Here is a 17091-nt window from a genome sequence, read left to right on the forward strand (position 1 = left end):
GTAAGCCTTGATGGTACTCCCATCAGGTAAAGGTTGCATTATCTCCTATTAATGTATTTGCCTTTTTTCCTCCTTCATGTTATCATGAAATTTCGAGAATTTTTTTCCCAAATTGTGCTTTGCTGAATATTTGTATCCCAAGAAAATACTAATAAACCTTTTGAAAAGATTTTATCTATTTATTTGAGAAAAAGAGAGAGAGGAAGCAGACTACATGCCGAGCCCCAGGCAGGCTCAATTCCATGACCCTGAGATCATGACCTGAGCTAAATCAAGAGTCAGAATCTCAACAGACCGAGGCCCCCAGTACCACAAGTCTTTTATAAAATATGTCCTACCCTCTAGTAAGTTTGAAAAACACGGTATTGCACCCCTCTCCTCCAAAGTAAGGATTTTTCACAAGTATATTAAAAGGTTAGAGGGCAGCCTGGGTGGCTCAGCAGTTTAGTGCTGCCTTAGGCCCAGGGTGTGGTCCTGGATTCCCGGGATCAAGTCCCATGTCAGGTTCCCTGCGTGGGGCCTGTTTCTCCCTCTGCTTGTGTCTGTCTCTCTCTCATGAATAAATAAATAAAATCTTTTTTTTAAATAAAAGGTTAGATAAATCCTATGATAAAAACACCTGTTAAATTTCATGTTTTTAAAGCATATTTTCACCACAAAATACTTTAGGTATATCTTAATAGCATCTCCAGAATACCAGTGTCTGGAATGCTGTTTTAAAACAAATCACCTGTCCTTGCTGATTCCATTTCCTTCTTTTTACTGTAATCAGTTTTGCAATCTCAGGTAATACCAGCAATCTCCAAAAAACACAGTCTAGTTATTGATTTTTGTTTCCTTCAATGATTATTTCTTTTGAATTTTCGGAGGTTGCCTCCACAATCAACAACATACACGCTTTCCAAACTCCTCCCTGGGATTTCATGATTCTTTTTTTTTTTTTTTTTTTAAGTAGGCTCCACCCCCAGCATGGGGCCCTAACTCACAACTCTGAGATCAACGTTGTATGCTCCACTGAGCCAGCCAGTTGCCCCTATAATGCTCTATTGTTATAAAATAGATACACCACATTCTTTAACTGCAGAGTTTGGGAATTATGTGCATTTATAACACCCTCAGCAACTAGGACTGGGGCTTATACATAGTATATACTGAATAATCTTGAAAGATTAGCTAGTTAATTCTAGAAACAGCACAAGTCTTGTATCTCCCGTGAACCTTTCCTATGCTGTGGCCCATATTAAACTTCTTTTCCTGTCCCTTTCCTAGCAGTTACTGTCTCTATAACTTACCTTGGCTCAGGTTTGTAGATTTGTTTCATATGTGTACCAAGTTTCTTCTGTCAGGCTTGTGAACTCTTAATGGGTGAAAATTTCTGTTTCATGGATTTTTGTCTCCCAAACAGGTAAGAACATAATAGAGACTGGTTAAAAAAATTTAAGTGGAAAGTAGCTGAAATGGTCTTACTACATTTTGCTTTATTATTATTGACGTTAATGATACAATGCTACTATTCTAGTCTTTTATGCAGACAAAATTAAATGATATAAAAATACATAATGCACTTCGATCATTTTAACCATTCACAAAGTCCTGAATGAAACTATGTTACATGTATCTTTTACAAAGGAAAAATTGACTGCTTATAATAACACACTCAGGTGAAATTTATTGCTACATTTTGGCTGTTATACAATGTTAAATATGAATATTTTCAAAAGAATTACTATTTTTTTTAAGAATTACTATTTATAGAACAAATTTGATATTTTACTATTTAAAATAGTAAAATAATAGTAAAATACTTTTTAAAATAATGAATACTATTTAAAATACTGAAATGTAAATTATATCCAAATACATAAAGTAACTAACTTTCAACTGAATACTTATAAAAATATTTTTTAAGCAAAAGCTATGATCTACTCATTTACTTGGCAGTTACAAAAATATATATTCATCTGAAACTCTAAGAAATTTGCATGAGGCATTAGATAATTCAAATTTAAATGTATGTTTTCTAAAGCATTTTTCCAACTTAGTATTCTTGATTTCATACAGTATATATACCTACAAGGTATTAGAATAGGTTTGCATTACAGATAATGTCATTTCAAGTAAAAGACACAAGCGACCATTAACACAAAAGAGATATTGAGAAGGTTTTTGAACCAAACACATCCAACACAAAAAAAGAGACCCACTGGCTATGCCTTGTACACAGTGAATTCTCAAACATATTTGTGGAACGAATACATGAGTGGGTATTTATTCTGTTATTTGCAGGTAAAACTGTCCAAAGCTTTCTATTTTAGTAGAAATATCACTTGAAAATTCAATAATTTTGTTCTTAACCAGCTACTTCTTCTGGAAGGCAAAGTTAGGTAAATTGATACCAAACTGAGTGGGAAACTATTGTCAGCCATCAAAAGGTGGCCTGCCAGGTACGTGTACTATGTATTTAGACAAATCTGAAGTCTACAGAACATTCAATATATTGAAGAACTCCATATTTCATCTCTTCATCCAAAACAAGACATGAGAATCTAAGTAATTTCTATAATGTATCATCACAAAAACAAATAAGTAGCAAATATATGCATATAAAAATGTCTATAGAGATATAGGATCTCTAACTCTATCTTAGTAGACTTCAAATGTCTCTTCTCAGTGAGAAAAGCAAGCTATCCTTAGTGAAGTAGGCTGTAGGTTTATGGAACAATAGTGAGAGAATGCATAGGCTGTACTTTTACAACCTTCCATGTGTGTGCAATGTGGCGATGGGAATGCTGAGATCACCGTTAAAAGCAAAGGCCTGAAGTAGTAAGAAAAATTTAAAACCAAAGACTAAATGTAATAACAGTTACAGAATTACAGCACATAGGAAGATTGCAACCACTATACGTAAAAGGATAGCCTGAGCCCTGTATTGGGCCGACTCCTCTCATAACTTTTCCCCACCTCTTCTGCTTCATGTAGGGTGACACTTTTCTGAGATTCATCACTGAAACTTCAAAAAACTGATAGCATACAGAATATTTTTCTTAATCGAACTTCAGATCATTCTAAGCCATTTCAAAAGCTTTTGCCTTTATACTGAAGCAGAACAACCGACAATTCATTCAGCAAATTGGTATATATGTTTATTTGTGTATGTGTGTGTGCATATACATATGATACATATACATATGTGTACACACACATACATACACATGAAATCACTATCACTGGCTTCAGGAAAGTAATTAAACTATAATTTAGTATATTAATTCACTTAAAAATAATTCTTTAAGAATTAAACACAGTTTCCAAAAATTCAGAAGCAATTTAATCATACAAAACGTTAGTTTCCATATTAGTAAATACCACTATTGAAGAAAATCTGAAAATAACCTTTAAAGTAAAATGCAAAGTAGAATGACTTAAGAAGTAGGGTTATTCATTTTAAACTTCAATATTATGTTTTTTAAAGAAATATAGGTGCATAAAAATATGCCCTGTAATCTGTCCTAAATCATGCTACATAGGAAAATATCTATATGAACTAATCAAGGAATACTTTAGTACTTTAAATACGAATGCATTATTATCAAATACATAGAGTAACTCTCAACTCCCTAAATATTATTTTTTTCCAAAAAACTATATTGCGTGGAGGGTTGAAAATAGTCTTTCTTTTTTACGAGATTTTATTTTTTAAGTATCTCTACACCCAATGTGGGGCTTGAACTCACAATCCTAAGATTAAGAGTAACTCTATTGACTGAGCCAGCCAGGTGCCCTCAAAATAGTTTATTTTTTTAAATTAGTTAATGCATCCCTCAGGATTTTTTTTTTTTTTTTTTTTTTGCCTATTCATTGCCTTGACTTTTCTAGTTAGTACCAAGGATAATTTCATTTCATACTGAATTTAGTTAGCTATCACAAAATTTAAATCAATAGAGTCAGAACCAGTATCATTACAATATCATATATATTATAAAATCATAAGACATTAGCCTGTTTTTAAATTAAACCTTGTTACTGCAAGAAGAGTGACAACTGAATGCATAGGGAACTGAAGCCACTGAAAGAATGTGATTTAAAGAGACAGAAAATAGTGTGAGACTCTTCAGATGAGGATATTGGCTCATAAAATAAAGCTTACCTTCTAAATTTGACTTTAATTTGACTTTATATCCAATATAAATAAAACCTATACAGGAATTCTTTGTTTCTTTCCTTCCTTCTTTCTCGTTATACAGTAATGGAAATAGATGTAGAATTCTAGTCTCTTCAAATTGCTCATTCTGTTAATATTATATTTGTTTTGTAATATTTAATGTTAGTAACCTTATAAGATATGGTGGGATATTTAAGATGTATTGACGATGGATTACTGGTTAGAAATCCTATGTTAAGAACCAAAATTTGTTCACACGACCTTTACGTTTAGGGGAAGAGAGGGAAATGTCCAAACACCGTACTTGGAAGAACTGTTGGTAGGCGTTAGTAACGTTTATAGGAGTTGTAGGAGAGCGCGTGAGCAGTTAGGTAGAGGACTATGTGAACAGTAAGTAAACCCATCCTAAAAACTGAAGGCCAGTTAAATGTCCAATGTCACATGGAGGTACATTATAGCATTGAAAAACTGTCTTCATTCATTCATTCATTGGACATTTTTTATTGTTACCGCTGTTTTGGAATCAGTCACATTTTATATAATATACTTCTCCAGACTTTCAAAACATATCTAAAACTGTTATCTTCAATTACGAGGAATCTATTTTTTCAGGTTGCAACAGCACCGCATTGCCTCAAAACGTGTATCCAGAATGGTAAAATTGTCTAAGAAGTCCTATGATTTTTACATATGAAAGGCTTTTTTACGTATCTCCACTCACTTTTCCCTCAGTGTAAAGTGTGTATAATTTAATGGCAACACATCCTACATAACTCCAAATTTACTAACAAATTATTGGTAATATTAACAACAGTTCTTCTATGAATAAGAAGAAGCAGCATAATATGTTAAGAAGGCAGACTTCCTGGGTTTAAATCCTGCTTCTCTACCACTTGTCAGGTGGCCTTGGGAGAATCACTGGGCCCTTCTGTGCTTCAGTTCCTCAATTGTGAAATGGGGGTGATGAAAAGAGTACCACCCCAAATCGTTGTGAGGATTAGTGAAGCAATAACAACAAAATAGGGGTAAATCACTTGGAAGTATGGCTTGGCACACAGTAATTACTTAAATGTTAGCTACAATTTTCATTATAATAAAACATGACAGTGACTGATGATAATATAAAGCATTGCTAACTTTTGAGCCTTTAATAAGTAGCAAGCACTCTGATCGATGGTACACTTACACTACATTTAACCGTTAAAAATTAAGCACATTCCATTAGATAGAGATTATATCCTTAAAAATATGCTAATTTATACATACCATAATAGCAGATAATTTCCCCCATGAAACATAGCAAAGTATGACTGAAGTGCTTAAGTGACCTCTTCATCCTTCTAATGAGAAATAAGTCTTCCAGGATGGTGATTACAAAACAGTAGTGACATTATGAAAAATACTACCTAGTTGATCAGTTTTGCTCCTTCGTTAGCCTGCATGGAATGTCATCAATTTCTCAGCACAGGAAAATCACGAAATACTAATGCCATGGACCTTCAGGATCAGTTGTTAACAATATCAAGAATGTTAAATCCCTGGAATTTCAGATATGCTTACTATAGATATTTGTGTTAAGGGTCATATCCTCATTAAACTCAAAGCATTCAACTTTTTCTTTGAAACCTTTGGAGTTTGTTTCTTTATTTCTCATTTTATATAGGGACGTACTGCAAAAATCTTAAGTGTTTCTGTGCCAAAGAACAATTTTTATCAGCTTGACCAGTATATGAATGAATACCTCATACATATGTAACATGGTATTTTTGTTATTCAATACACAACTGCTAGTGGTGAAGGTTTTTAATGATCATTTGAAAATCATAATCAAATTTCATAAATTAAAATTTAATAACGGTCTGTATATACTTTAGTTATGAAAAGCATTTCACATACTAAATTAGTCTAAATCCATATAATTAGCACAATCACAGGGCATTTTAATTGCTTTGAAAATTATAGACTCAAAAATCAATACCATGTATTCATTATGTTAAAAACAATGTTATTTTATCAACACAGAGATGATAAACATTACACATACTTTAGAAAGAAAGTGGAATATACCTCGTGCTTCCATATGTCATCAAGGTCGCTACTACTCCTTTTAAAATTCCACAAATAAAGCTTTATTTTCATGTTATACACATACCTTGATAGAAAAATACTCAGCATGGTATATTCTGAGTCTCACATCTCATATGAAAGCCTTAATAAAGTAAGGATTTTAGGTATCTTTCTAAGTTACAGGTTGAATTTTTAAATGGGCTTAAATTTCCTCCTTTACCCTACTGTCGTCCCCCCCCCCCACCTCTCAGACTGCTGCTGCTCCCCACCCCTGGCCACCTGTGGCGGAGCCCCAGTGCGCATGGCCAAGGAAGCCCTGCCATTTCAGGAAGCAAGGACACCACCAGCATGCTGGAACTGTCCATCAGCACAAGAGATACTTCTAAGGGTCTGGAAGGAAGTCTTGGTAGAAGCCTCAATCAGCTGTCTTCTCTTTTACTGAGAAATAAAGCCTTATGAGAAACAGTAAAACATGCTCTTCACCTACCCCATACGAACTACTTTTCTGATGCAGGTGAGGTACTGAATACCTATGACAGAACCCAGTCTCTATTGTCTGTAACATTTCTGTAGGAGGATTTGGAAAGTGTGTCCATGTGTCTTCAGTGAAAGACTTCTTCAAGTGGAAATATTACATGATCCCATTTAGAGAAGATGAAAACAAACACAATAACATAATTTTAATCAATGGGAGAGGAGGCACAATCGTTCATTTGTTCTCTTTTTTTCATCAACTCCAGGGATGAATTTTACCCTAAAAATGAATAGTTAGTGTCAATACATACAGAGATTAGTTTGTGAAGCTTCGAATTGTCTGAATGACCTCTGATCTGTTGCCAGCACAAACATCCAAGTACAAGTTGAACACTGGTTATTTACTCCATGGTGAAGGATTGTGAGACAAAAAAAAGTCATTTCTTTATCTTGAATGGAGAATATGTAGCCAGCATGTCCTCTGTCTGGTGTTCAGAAGCTTCTGCTTGACCGGTTCCTTGGGGGATTCTCTTCATTCTTCTCCCACGGGGGGAGGCGGCTCACACAGCTTGTAGAGCCTAGAAGAGGCACAGGAGAGTGTGACACGGGTCTGGCATATTGCCATCACCTGAGATGTTTTTACTGGTAGAAAAAGGATATTGATAATGATTTCTTGGTTCAGGAGTCATGATCATCTTGCCTATTTTACTAAAAATCACGTATGAATGTGCAAACTACAAAACTTCAGTTCTATTATTCAGAAAACACCCATGTCTCCTTGCAGATCTGGATGACTACCGATTAGGCAGTGCTGCTTCTTCCGCACCAGCTGCTTCTGCTCCAGTGCTGCCAACCCCGACTGCTCACCTTGCTGGCAGCAAACTCGATTCTCTGAATTCTAGGAGATGATTATTATGATGATAATTACCATCTTGTCTATCATTATTATTAATTTGTAGCAAAAGAGCACCTGCTCAGAGTGGTCTACTGATTTTCTGACCAGTTTTTGAAATTTGCTTCACTTTGTGCCATCTCTTTGGTTATAAACAGGCTGATGTGGTGGGGTCCTAACCTCACAGGCATAATCATTGTGCGTTTCCTGAGGAAAATCTGCCTGGCTCTGCCCACCCTTCCTCTCACCTGTCAGCAGAATCAGGTGCAGACTTAAGTGGGTCAAGGCATCTACTGGAACTTGTGGAGGTGCCCAGAAACACTCCCTCTTGGCATCCCAGATCTGGGTGTCTGAGGTCATTCAGCATTAAGGCAAGGGGCAGGGGACTGAACTAGGGATGGTACAAGCTCCTGCAGCCCTGCATTCTTCTGAATGGTTAGATCTTGGCTCCAGAATGGAATTAAGGGGCACATAGCAGCTGCAAGACAGCCAGTGACCATATGGGGCAAACCCATCACCGAAGGCACAACCTGGGAGACCAGCTGACTAAGCCGGCAGGTGTTGGACTACAATCACAAGTCCTATAGTTCTGTGGTCATGCTAGCCCTGCTTCAGAGCTTCCTCTGTGATCTAAAAATATTAAGTACAGGTTTCAATTTTGCTCCATTTATTTATTTGTTTTGAGATTTTATTTATGTATTTGACGGAGAGAGAGAGCAAAGCAAGGGGAGCAGCAGAGGGAGAGGGAGAAGGAAGTTCCCCAATGAATAGGGAGCCCGATGTGGGGCTCAATCTCAGGACCCAGGAATCATGACCTGAGCTGAAGACAGGTCTGCTTTAACCGACTGAGCCACCCAGATGCCCCAAATTTGCTTGTTTTAAAAAGTATTCCAAACTCAGTGGTAGCTGTGGTGATTCACTTCTTTTACAGATTAAATCGAACAAAGTTTACATGAGTTGTTGAGAAACTCAGCAAATCAGGTTTCCTCTTCCTTCCACATTTAATCCCATGCTAATTCTAAGTCAAAGGGGGAAAGAATTAAAAAGTTTGAATGTTGAGTTAGAAACCTCGCTAACAAAATAAACTTTCATAGTCTGGAAACACACAGAAAACGTTACTGCCTTGGGAGACTTGCAAAATGTATTTCAAGTCTGAAAGGTGCTTAATACTCTATATGTCATCTTCATGGAAGAAAATGAATACTGAAATAAGGACATCTCACATCCGAAGAGCTTATTTCATCCTTCCCAGAGAAAAGAATACATTAAATTGAGCAGATATAGTTCAAAGCTGCCATTGCAGCTGAAAAATACGGTGTTGCTTCAAAATGCATTGCCAGCGCTGGAATAATAGAATGATTGGAAAGTTCTTTGCCTCTTTAATTTCTATCCTTTCATTTCCCTGACAGCGCTGCCTAATGAGTGGGCAGGCAGTGGCCTTACTCAGGTAGAACAGAAACAGTAAGCTGGGTAGCGAACGTCCTACCCTGTGAGATCTGGGCTGCGCCATCACATTCCATTACCTTGCACTGCACGTTTTCACATAATGGAACTAATGCCACTGGGTAGACGAGTCTTTGAAATGTCTGCCTTGCAAATTGGCAAAAAGGCTACTCCCTGTGATCACCTAATGAAATAATAGCTCTGGGTACTGCAGAGCTGGGCAGATTCAGCTTCTGTGAGGCTTCTTGGAAGTGACTCAGGGTTATTTGAGTTCAGACACATTTGTAATGGAAATTGTGGGGCTTGGGGAATTTAGAACAGGCAGATGAAGTTGGGAAGCAAAATGTAATAGTTAAGAGTTGGACTTTTACTCTGCAGGGAGGCATTTGTTTTTCTGGCAGCTAAACTGTTAGGTAATGGGAGGCTTTGCTTTGCCCAACATGTAGGACCCTTGTTGTATCCTCATCCCACTCATGCACATCAGTGCCCCTGCACAGAAAGGTTTGTTCCCGGCTCCACATTCTTCTTTTCCTGTTTGGGCTCAGGCAGCCATCTTGGAGCTGGTGTTTCTCGCCCCATCCAACTCGGCCGGAAGTAGAACTTTCAAACTTCAATCTCTACATCATGCCCTTCATCTTTCTACATGGCATAAATAAAAGCTGCGTTAAGGGAGGCCACAAAGCAAATGCCTCTTTTGAAGGCTAAAGCTTCAATAATAACCTGTCCCAAGGTGATTCCCCCTATCCTACAGATGAGAAAACTGTCTCACAGAAAATAAACAACCTGGCTAACTAAGGTCACAAGCAAGAGCTGGAACTCAAACCCATGTTTTTCACTTGTAACCACTACAGAAGGCTGCTTCACAATTAAGCAAATCAAGAAAATCAAGCCAGCATAGCACAGTAGTTTACAGGTTTTGTGACACAATAAAAAAATAAGACCAGCATGTCATTGCATCTAAAAAGGAATATCTGGTTCTTGATAAAGATGAGTTTATTCCTCTGAAGATGCAACACATGAAAGTTAGGGGAAGAACCTGGTTGGTACTGCCCACAAAGGCATCTTCACATGGGTGTCCCATTGATCCTCAGTCCCAATATTACTGAGATGAGTCGTCCTCACCCAAGCCAAAGATTTGGCGGTCATTCTAGAATCTTCCTTTTCCCTAACCTCCTTCATCCAATTAGCGTCCAAAGACTATTAATCCTACCTGCTAGATATCTCTTGAACCATCCTCTCCCTTTTTATCCTTAATACCACGACAATCTCTGCTCAAGCTCCTGCCTTCAATCTTAGCTGTCCTCGAATGGATCTTCTTAATGGTCCCAGAGATACATTTGAAATTTTAAATCTTCCAGACAGGAAGATTGCATTTTAATACCTCCCTATTGTCTTCAAGTGGAGTCAGCACTCTTTTTTTAAGACTTTATTTATTTATTCATGACACAGAGAGAGAGGCAGAGACACAGGCAGAGGGAGAAGCAGGCCCCCCACTGAGCAGAAAACCTGATGTGGGGCTCAATACCAGGACCCTGGGATCACGACCTGAGCCAAAGGCAGATGCTGAACCACTGAGCCACTCAGGTGATCTGATATCAGTGCTCTTCATATCTCATACATGTCTCTTCCTGATCCAGCTGCTGCCTATGCCTCCAGCCTCACCTTGGCACCATTCTTTTTCTTTTTTAAGATTATTTATTTATTTATTCATGAGAGACATGGGGAAAGAGAGAGAAAGATAGAGAGAGAGAGAGAGAGAGAGAGAGAGAGAGAGAGAGGCAGAGACACAGGCAGAGGGAAAAGCAGGCTCCATGAAGGGAACCTGATGTGAGACTTGATTCTCGGACTCCTGGATCATGCCCTGGGCCAAAGGCAGGCTCTAAACCACTGAGCCACCTAGGGGTCCCACCTTGCTCCATTCTTAAATCACATTCAATCACCAGTCATCGGGATCTGGGTATATAGTTCCTGGAGTGAGATGTGCTGCCTAGGCGCTGGTGCGATTCCATCAGCTGTGGAGGACATCTACTACATGCTGACTGGGCCAGGAATACCCTGCAACCTCCCCTCTTTATCCTTAGACTGAGTTATGTGCCCCTTCTCTCTCATGGCAATCTGTGTCTTTATGTGCCCCAGTGCTTACACTTTGGATTCTGTTTCCATTTCATTCAATGTTTTCTCTACTGCACCCCACTGACTAGTGGAAGGGATTAAGTCTTTATTTCTAGCTTTTAACACAGTGTCTGACATCTACAAACATATAGAAGAAATTCAATATATTGTTTGCAGAGTGAATTTTAAGTATTGAAAGAATTGGGAAAGGAAGACTATGGTAGAGATTGGTAAGGGATTTGAACCAAATATTATCTCAGGCTGAGACAGAAAACTCTATCCCCTCCACGAAGATATTTTCAGAAACATTACCCCACGCTTGCCTATGGGTGGCCTGTCCTTGAGAGCCAAATTTGTTCTTCAATTTGTTGTCTTTGGGGCAGGAATCCTGGTTCCTGGCTGGGCAGGATCCCCAACCCTCTAGGACTTTAGCACTCTCTCCATATCACTCATAGAGGGCTTCTTACATATTACCTTTCCTTCCAGTTATTTTGTCATCTCATCTTTTTACCTGAAAGCTCCTTAAGGGCTGGAACTGTTTCTCTCTCTCATGTTTATGTTCTCCATGTGGCATAGCAGGGTGCTGTGCATTTCTTTTTTTGAAAGATTTTATTTATTTATTCATGAGAGACACAGACAGAGCGGCAGAGACACAGGCAAAGGGAGAAGCAGGCTCCCCACGGGGAGCCTGATGGGGGACTTGATCCCAGGATCCCCAGATCACAACCTGAGCCGAAGGCAGATGCTCAACCACTGAGCCACCCAGGCATCCCAGGTGCTGTGCATTTCTTAAGTCTTCAATAAATATTTATAGAATGAGTGAAAGAATAAATAGAATTAAATTTAAAATTTACTCTAGATTTCTCTCGGGATTATTATTCTCTTGTAAAAAAATGTCAACTTTACAGCTGGCACATTTCATCGTGTTTCAGTTCAAGTGTTTTAAAACACAACCCAATAAAGAAAAAGAGTGAATTCATTGGGTTCTTTTCTTGTATTCAGCTTGCATACTGGTTTATTGATCAGGATGCTGAAGTCTTATCTTAACCCCACTGTTTATTAGTGTTTATAAGCTCTAGCTAAGAAGACCTTGCTAAGCCATTATCTTGTTTTCTTATTGGGATTTTAACACTTCACTGGGTCTGTTATCCAAATATACCGTGTCTGCTCAAGGTGCAAGAGAGAGAATGCCTATGTGAAATGATTCTTTAGCAACAGAAAGTCTTTCTAACCTAATCAGCTATGAAAGATAACATTAACAAGACTTGAGGATTAAATAGAGTTAGGATTCAGCACTAAAACACAATTAGAACATGAGTGCTCCATCCATTTTCAAGGGGAAAATGTGTTTTCCCTTTTGAAAGTACTTCCACTGCCCACATACTTTTATAGAATGAAATATAACTTCATAAATGCTGCAGTCATCATTCTCACTCTGGTAACTGCTTTGTAAATAGAAACAAAGAGTGTCTTGTCTGTCACAGTGCTTGGAGGAGGCTACTTTTTGTTGAAATGCCAATGTATAAAAACAAGCAAATGTAAAAGAAATTATTTAATATTGCCCCAATTCAAGATAGTTGGCTGCCTACCCTCCTGTCACCGGGGAAATGAAATTAACATTTCTTTGATGGCTGTTTCCATGTTCATTTATTCTAAAGGTGGATTAGAGTCCTCTCTTTTGATGTTATGTGAACCGTGAATATTTGGTATCATTGCAAAGAAAAAGCTTATTCATTCATTTATTTATTCATACATTCTTGAAATCAGATATTTAATGTCTATTATAGAGGCCTATGATGAGCAAGGAGTCAAATCAAAAAACATATTCTCTGCCTCCAAAGAATTCATATTCAGGTTGGTCAAGGAGTCCAATAATTATAACACAATATGATAAGGGCTAGAATAGACCAGTACAAGATGATAAGGCAGTGGAAGAGGAAAAAAAACTCAACCAAGACTTCAAAGAGAAAAGGACATCTAAGTTGGGTTTGTGGTTAAGTAGGAGTTTTTCATACGACACAGGTGGGAGAAGCAATCATGCCCGAGGCATAAAAAATAAATGAAAGTGGCATTTTGGTAGTTCAGTACAGCTGGAATACAAATTTTAGTAGCACTAATGTGGCCTTTTGTCTTTGAATTCATGATGGAACTTGCAAAACAGAATAATATCAAGACTTTGATCTGTTACCTCTAAGTTTGTTAATGTTCCCTTAATGTTCCACTGAATTCAGAGACCACTATGCCTAGTCACATTTAGCCACAGAGTGCTTCCAAGGCCAACTGCCAATAGCTGTGAGTGATACTGCCTGGGAAATTGTGGCCAGCCCTCTGTGAAAGAGCAGACCTGGGGAGTCACTTACCTTGGAGCAGACTGTGGGGTTCGGTCTCTGATCCCCAAATTCTTTGCTGTGTTCTGAACTCTTGCTCCCTGAAAGAAGCAGGGAAAATAATTTTTAGCTCTATACTTATTAGTAATTATTTCATATACTGTTAACATTTGAGCGAACTTATCCCAACGATGTATCCTAACATCAAGAGAGACTAGAAGCAGAAGAGAGAAGTCATGGGACACCTGCGTGGCTCAGGGGTTGAGCATCTATCTTTGGCTCAGGGCGTGATCCTGGGGTTACCAGATCGAGTCCCGCATCGGGCTCTCTCTGAGGAGCCCGCTTCTCCCTCTGCCTATGTCCCTGCCTGTTTCTCATGAATAAATAAATAAAATCTAAAAAGAAAAAGAGAGGGAAAAAAAGAGAGAGAGAAGTCATAATCTGAATATTTTATTTTCTTTTAAGATTCTATTTATTTATTCATGAGAGACAGAGATATAGGCAGAGGGAGAAGCAGACTCCCTACTAAGCAGGGAGCTCAATGTGGGACTCAATCCCAGGACCCTGGGATCACAACCTGCACTGAAGTCAGACACTCAACCACTGAGCCACCCAGGTGACCCTGAGCATTTTCATAACTAATGCTTTTAAGAACCAAAGTATGCTCGTATATTTTTCCAAGGGATTGATATTTATTTCAGTAGTCATCTGAATCATTCAAAATAAATTTAAATCACAGCTTCCCGTTCACTATCTCAGTTACGTCTTTATTCCTAGAAACAAGTAATACTTTAGATGTTGAAAATAAGAAATGAACAGACTACAAATATCTGCTGTGTCCCCACCTTCGTGGAACAGAAATCACAGTTCTATCACATTCATGTATCTGTTTTGTCCTTAGTTGAATAATTAGATATTTTAAACTTCATAGTATTTATCAAGAAAATATTTTCTTTTTTTAAATTTTTTTTAAGAAAATATTTTCTTAAATAGTTTTAAAGCAATTTCTGGAAAGGCATGTGCATGTGGATCTCTGAAATGTGAGAATTATGCCTTAAAGTTTATAATACAAAGACTTCAGCAATGAAAAAGTCTTCACAACCTGCCAAGTTCATGAATGAAACTATAGTCATCGTTCAGTTCCTAATAGGAATTAGTTACTACCTAGAACCGAACATCAAGGTTTGGGGCTGAGACTAGATGAAGAGTAGTTTAAAAAAAACTCTGAAGCTCTGTCTCCTGCTACCAAATTTCTGAGCCATGGAAGGGAGGAAAGAAAAGGAGAAAAGGAAGAAAGGAAAACAAATCCTATTTTCTCAAGATGGACCAACAAAGGAAAGCAAATAGGGAAAAGGGGTGGGGGTGGGAGAAAGACAGATGGGATGGAATTTAGGAATCACATCTAAGTGTTTAAAAAATAACTCTTTATTTTTCGGACTTAGAGAAAAGTTGTGAAAGCAGAACAGAGAGTCCACATACCTAACCCAGCTATTTAAACTCCCCGTAATGCTTACCCTATAGCATGATGATCAAAACTGGGGAATCAACATTAGTACAATGCTGCAAGTCTTACTCAAATTTCACCATTTCCCACACTTGTGTCCCCTTTCTACTCCAGGATCCAATCCAGGATCCCCTACTACATTTTGTTTCTTGCTTCCTTGGTTCTCTGATCCATAGCAGTTCCTTAGGCTCTTTGTCTTTCATGACCTTAATACTTTTGATGAATACTGGTCATTATTTTGCAGAATGTTTCTCAATCTGGATTTGTCAGATCTTTCTTCATGATTAGATAGAGGACATGCATTTTGGGCAAGAAATTATTTTGGGCCTTCTCAGTGCATGAGATCACCGACATTGACCATCACATGATGTTCCTAAGTCTTATCACAGGTGACATTAACTTTCACTTGGTTCAAGTGGTGTCTGACAGATTTTTTTCACTGTAAAGTTACTACTTCTCTTGTCGTAGTTAATAATTATATTGGGGAAGATACTATGAGACTATGCACATACAACTCTTCAAACTTTTGCTGACTTTAGTCTCTACTGGGGTATCTTGCCTGCAACAATGATACTGTAGCATTTAGGAAGGAATGCTTCTATAAATAAGAGTCATCCTTTCCCCCCAAATCCATTATCTATTTACTCAAGTATTTATTTCAATCAGTATGAATTTAAGGATATTTATTTTATCTGAGTTATTATCCAATACTGCCACTATTTTAATGACTTCTTTTGTTTAGATTGCTCCAGATTGGCAACTAGGAGCTCCTTCAGGTTGCTCCTCATGTCCTACTGAAAGAATCACAATCATTTTTGAACACTTGTTTATTTTTCGGTACCTCAAGATGTTCCAGGCTCATCTTCCCTGTCTCAGCTGGAAATTGACCACTTCTCCAAGAATCCTGGGTTCTTTTTAATGGAAAATTATTTTAGAACCCAAGCTCTGGACACTGGATGTGCTCATTGCTACTATTGGTATGTAACTGCTTCTAGGTCTTCTCAGTTGACAGAGCCAGTTGACTAATGTAAACATATTCAAACATCTATATTTATTTCTACATTTATGTATATCTCTCTCTGTGTGTGTGTGTGTGTGTGTGTGTGTGTGTCCATCAGTTCAAACTGCTATCTCTGATTCAATCCCATGCCACAACGTTCATTCTGGATTATGGCCTTCTCCCTTTCCCTATTTGTAACTTCTTTTTCTGGAAGTAAAAAACTTTATTCTCATTATTTACATTATATTTACTTATCTATTCAAGCCTAATATACACGTAAACTAGTTTTAGAATATCTAAACCATATCCCTGTGAGAAATAGACTTGCTAAACTATAGTATTTATGTATAATTGTTTTGTCTTTAATCTCATAATATTCCATTAAATAATCTAAAGAAAGACTTTTGCTTTCTCAAAAGGTTGCAGATAAAATTGATGCTTATCATGCTGCACATGATTGGCATATTCCAGAGTGAATTCAACTAAATAATTCTTCATATACACCGCATGCCATACTTGCACCTAAAAAAAGATTGATTGATTGAGAGAGAGAGAGCACATGCACAGAGGAACAGAGGGAGAGGGAGAAAGAAACTTAAGCAGACACCACGCTGAGCGCAGAGCCTGATGTGGGATTCAATCTCATGACCCTGATGTCATGACCTGAGCTGAAGCCAAGAGTTGGATGCTTAACTGACTGCACCACCCAGGTGCCCTGATACTTGCTCCCTCTACCTAAATACCCCCTCTCTCCTCTTTCCTACTTATCCATATCACCTTTATCCCTCCAGGCTCAAATCAAATATCATCTTGGGCAATTAATTGGTCATTCACTGTAACAGGCACTGTTTTAAGTACATTGAGTATACTGCTTTATTTAATCCTCACACCACTATGAGGCAAGTGCTATTATTATTATTATCTTTGTTTTAATAATGAGGAAACTAAGTAACAGAGAGACTTAGAATCTTGTCCCAAATGATACAGACAGTAAACAATGGAGCTGGGACTCAAATTGACGTGGTTCAGCTCAAGAATCTATGCTCTTAAGCCACTATCATATTATCACTTTCAGCATGAAGCCTTTTCCCAGTTATCCTAGTTAGAACT

At 37.8% G+C, this 17091-nt stretch overlaps 1 protein-coding gene across 2 annotated transcripts in view; it reads right to left on the minus strand.

Annotated features, from left to right (window-relative positions):
* Positions 1-1458: 1458 nt before the first annotated feature.
* The window catches only part of PREX2 (phosphatidylinositol-3,4,5-trisphosphate dependent Rac exchange factor 2), a 285113-nt gene continuing 269480 nt past the window's right edge, over positions 1459-17091 (minus strand). For both annotated transcript variants that reach the window (XM_041768878.1, XM_041768877.1), the window contains 2 exons: positions 13511-13578; positions 1459-7281 (listed from right to left, as the gene is read on the minus strand). In XM_041768878.1, coding sequence (XP_041624812.1) covers positions 7236-7281; positions 13511-13578 — 114 coding nt within the window. In that variant the 3' untranslated portion in view covers positions 1459-7235. The remainder of the gene's footprint in view (positions 7282-13510; positions 13579-17091) is intronic.

This window comes from Vulpes lagopus, chromosome 9, assembly GCF_018345385.1.
Source record: "Vulpes lagopus strain Blue_001 chromosome 9, ASM1834538v1, whole genome shotgun sequence".
Lineage (NCBI taxonomy): Eukaryota > Metazoa > Chordata > Mammalia > Carnivora > Canidae > Vulpes > Vulpes lagopus.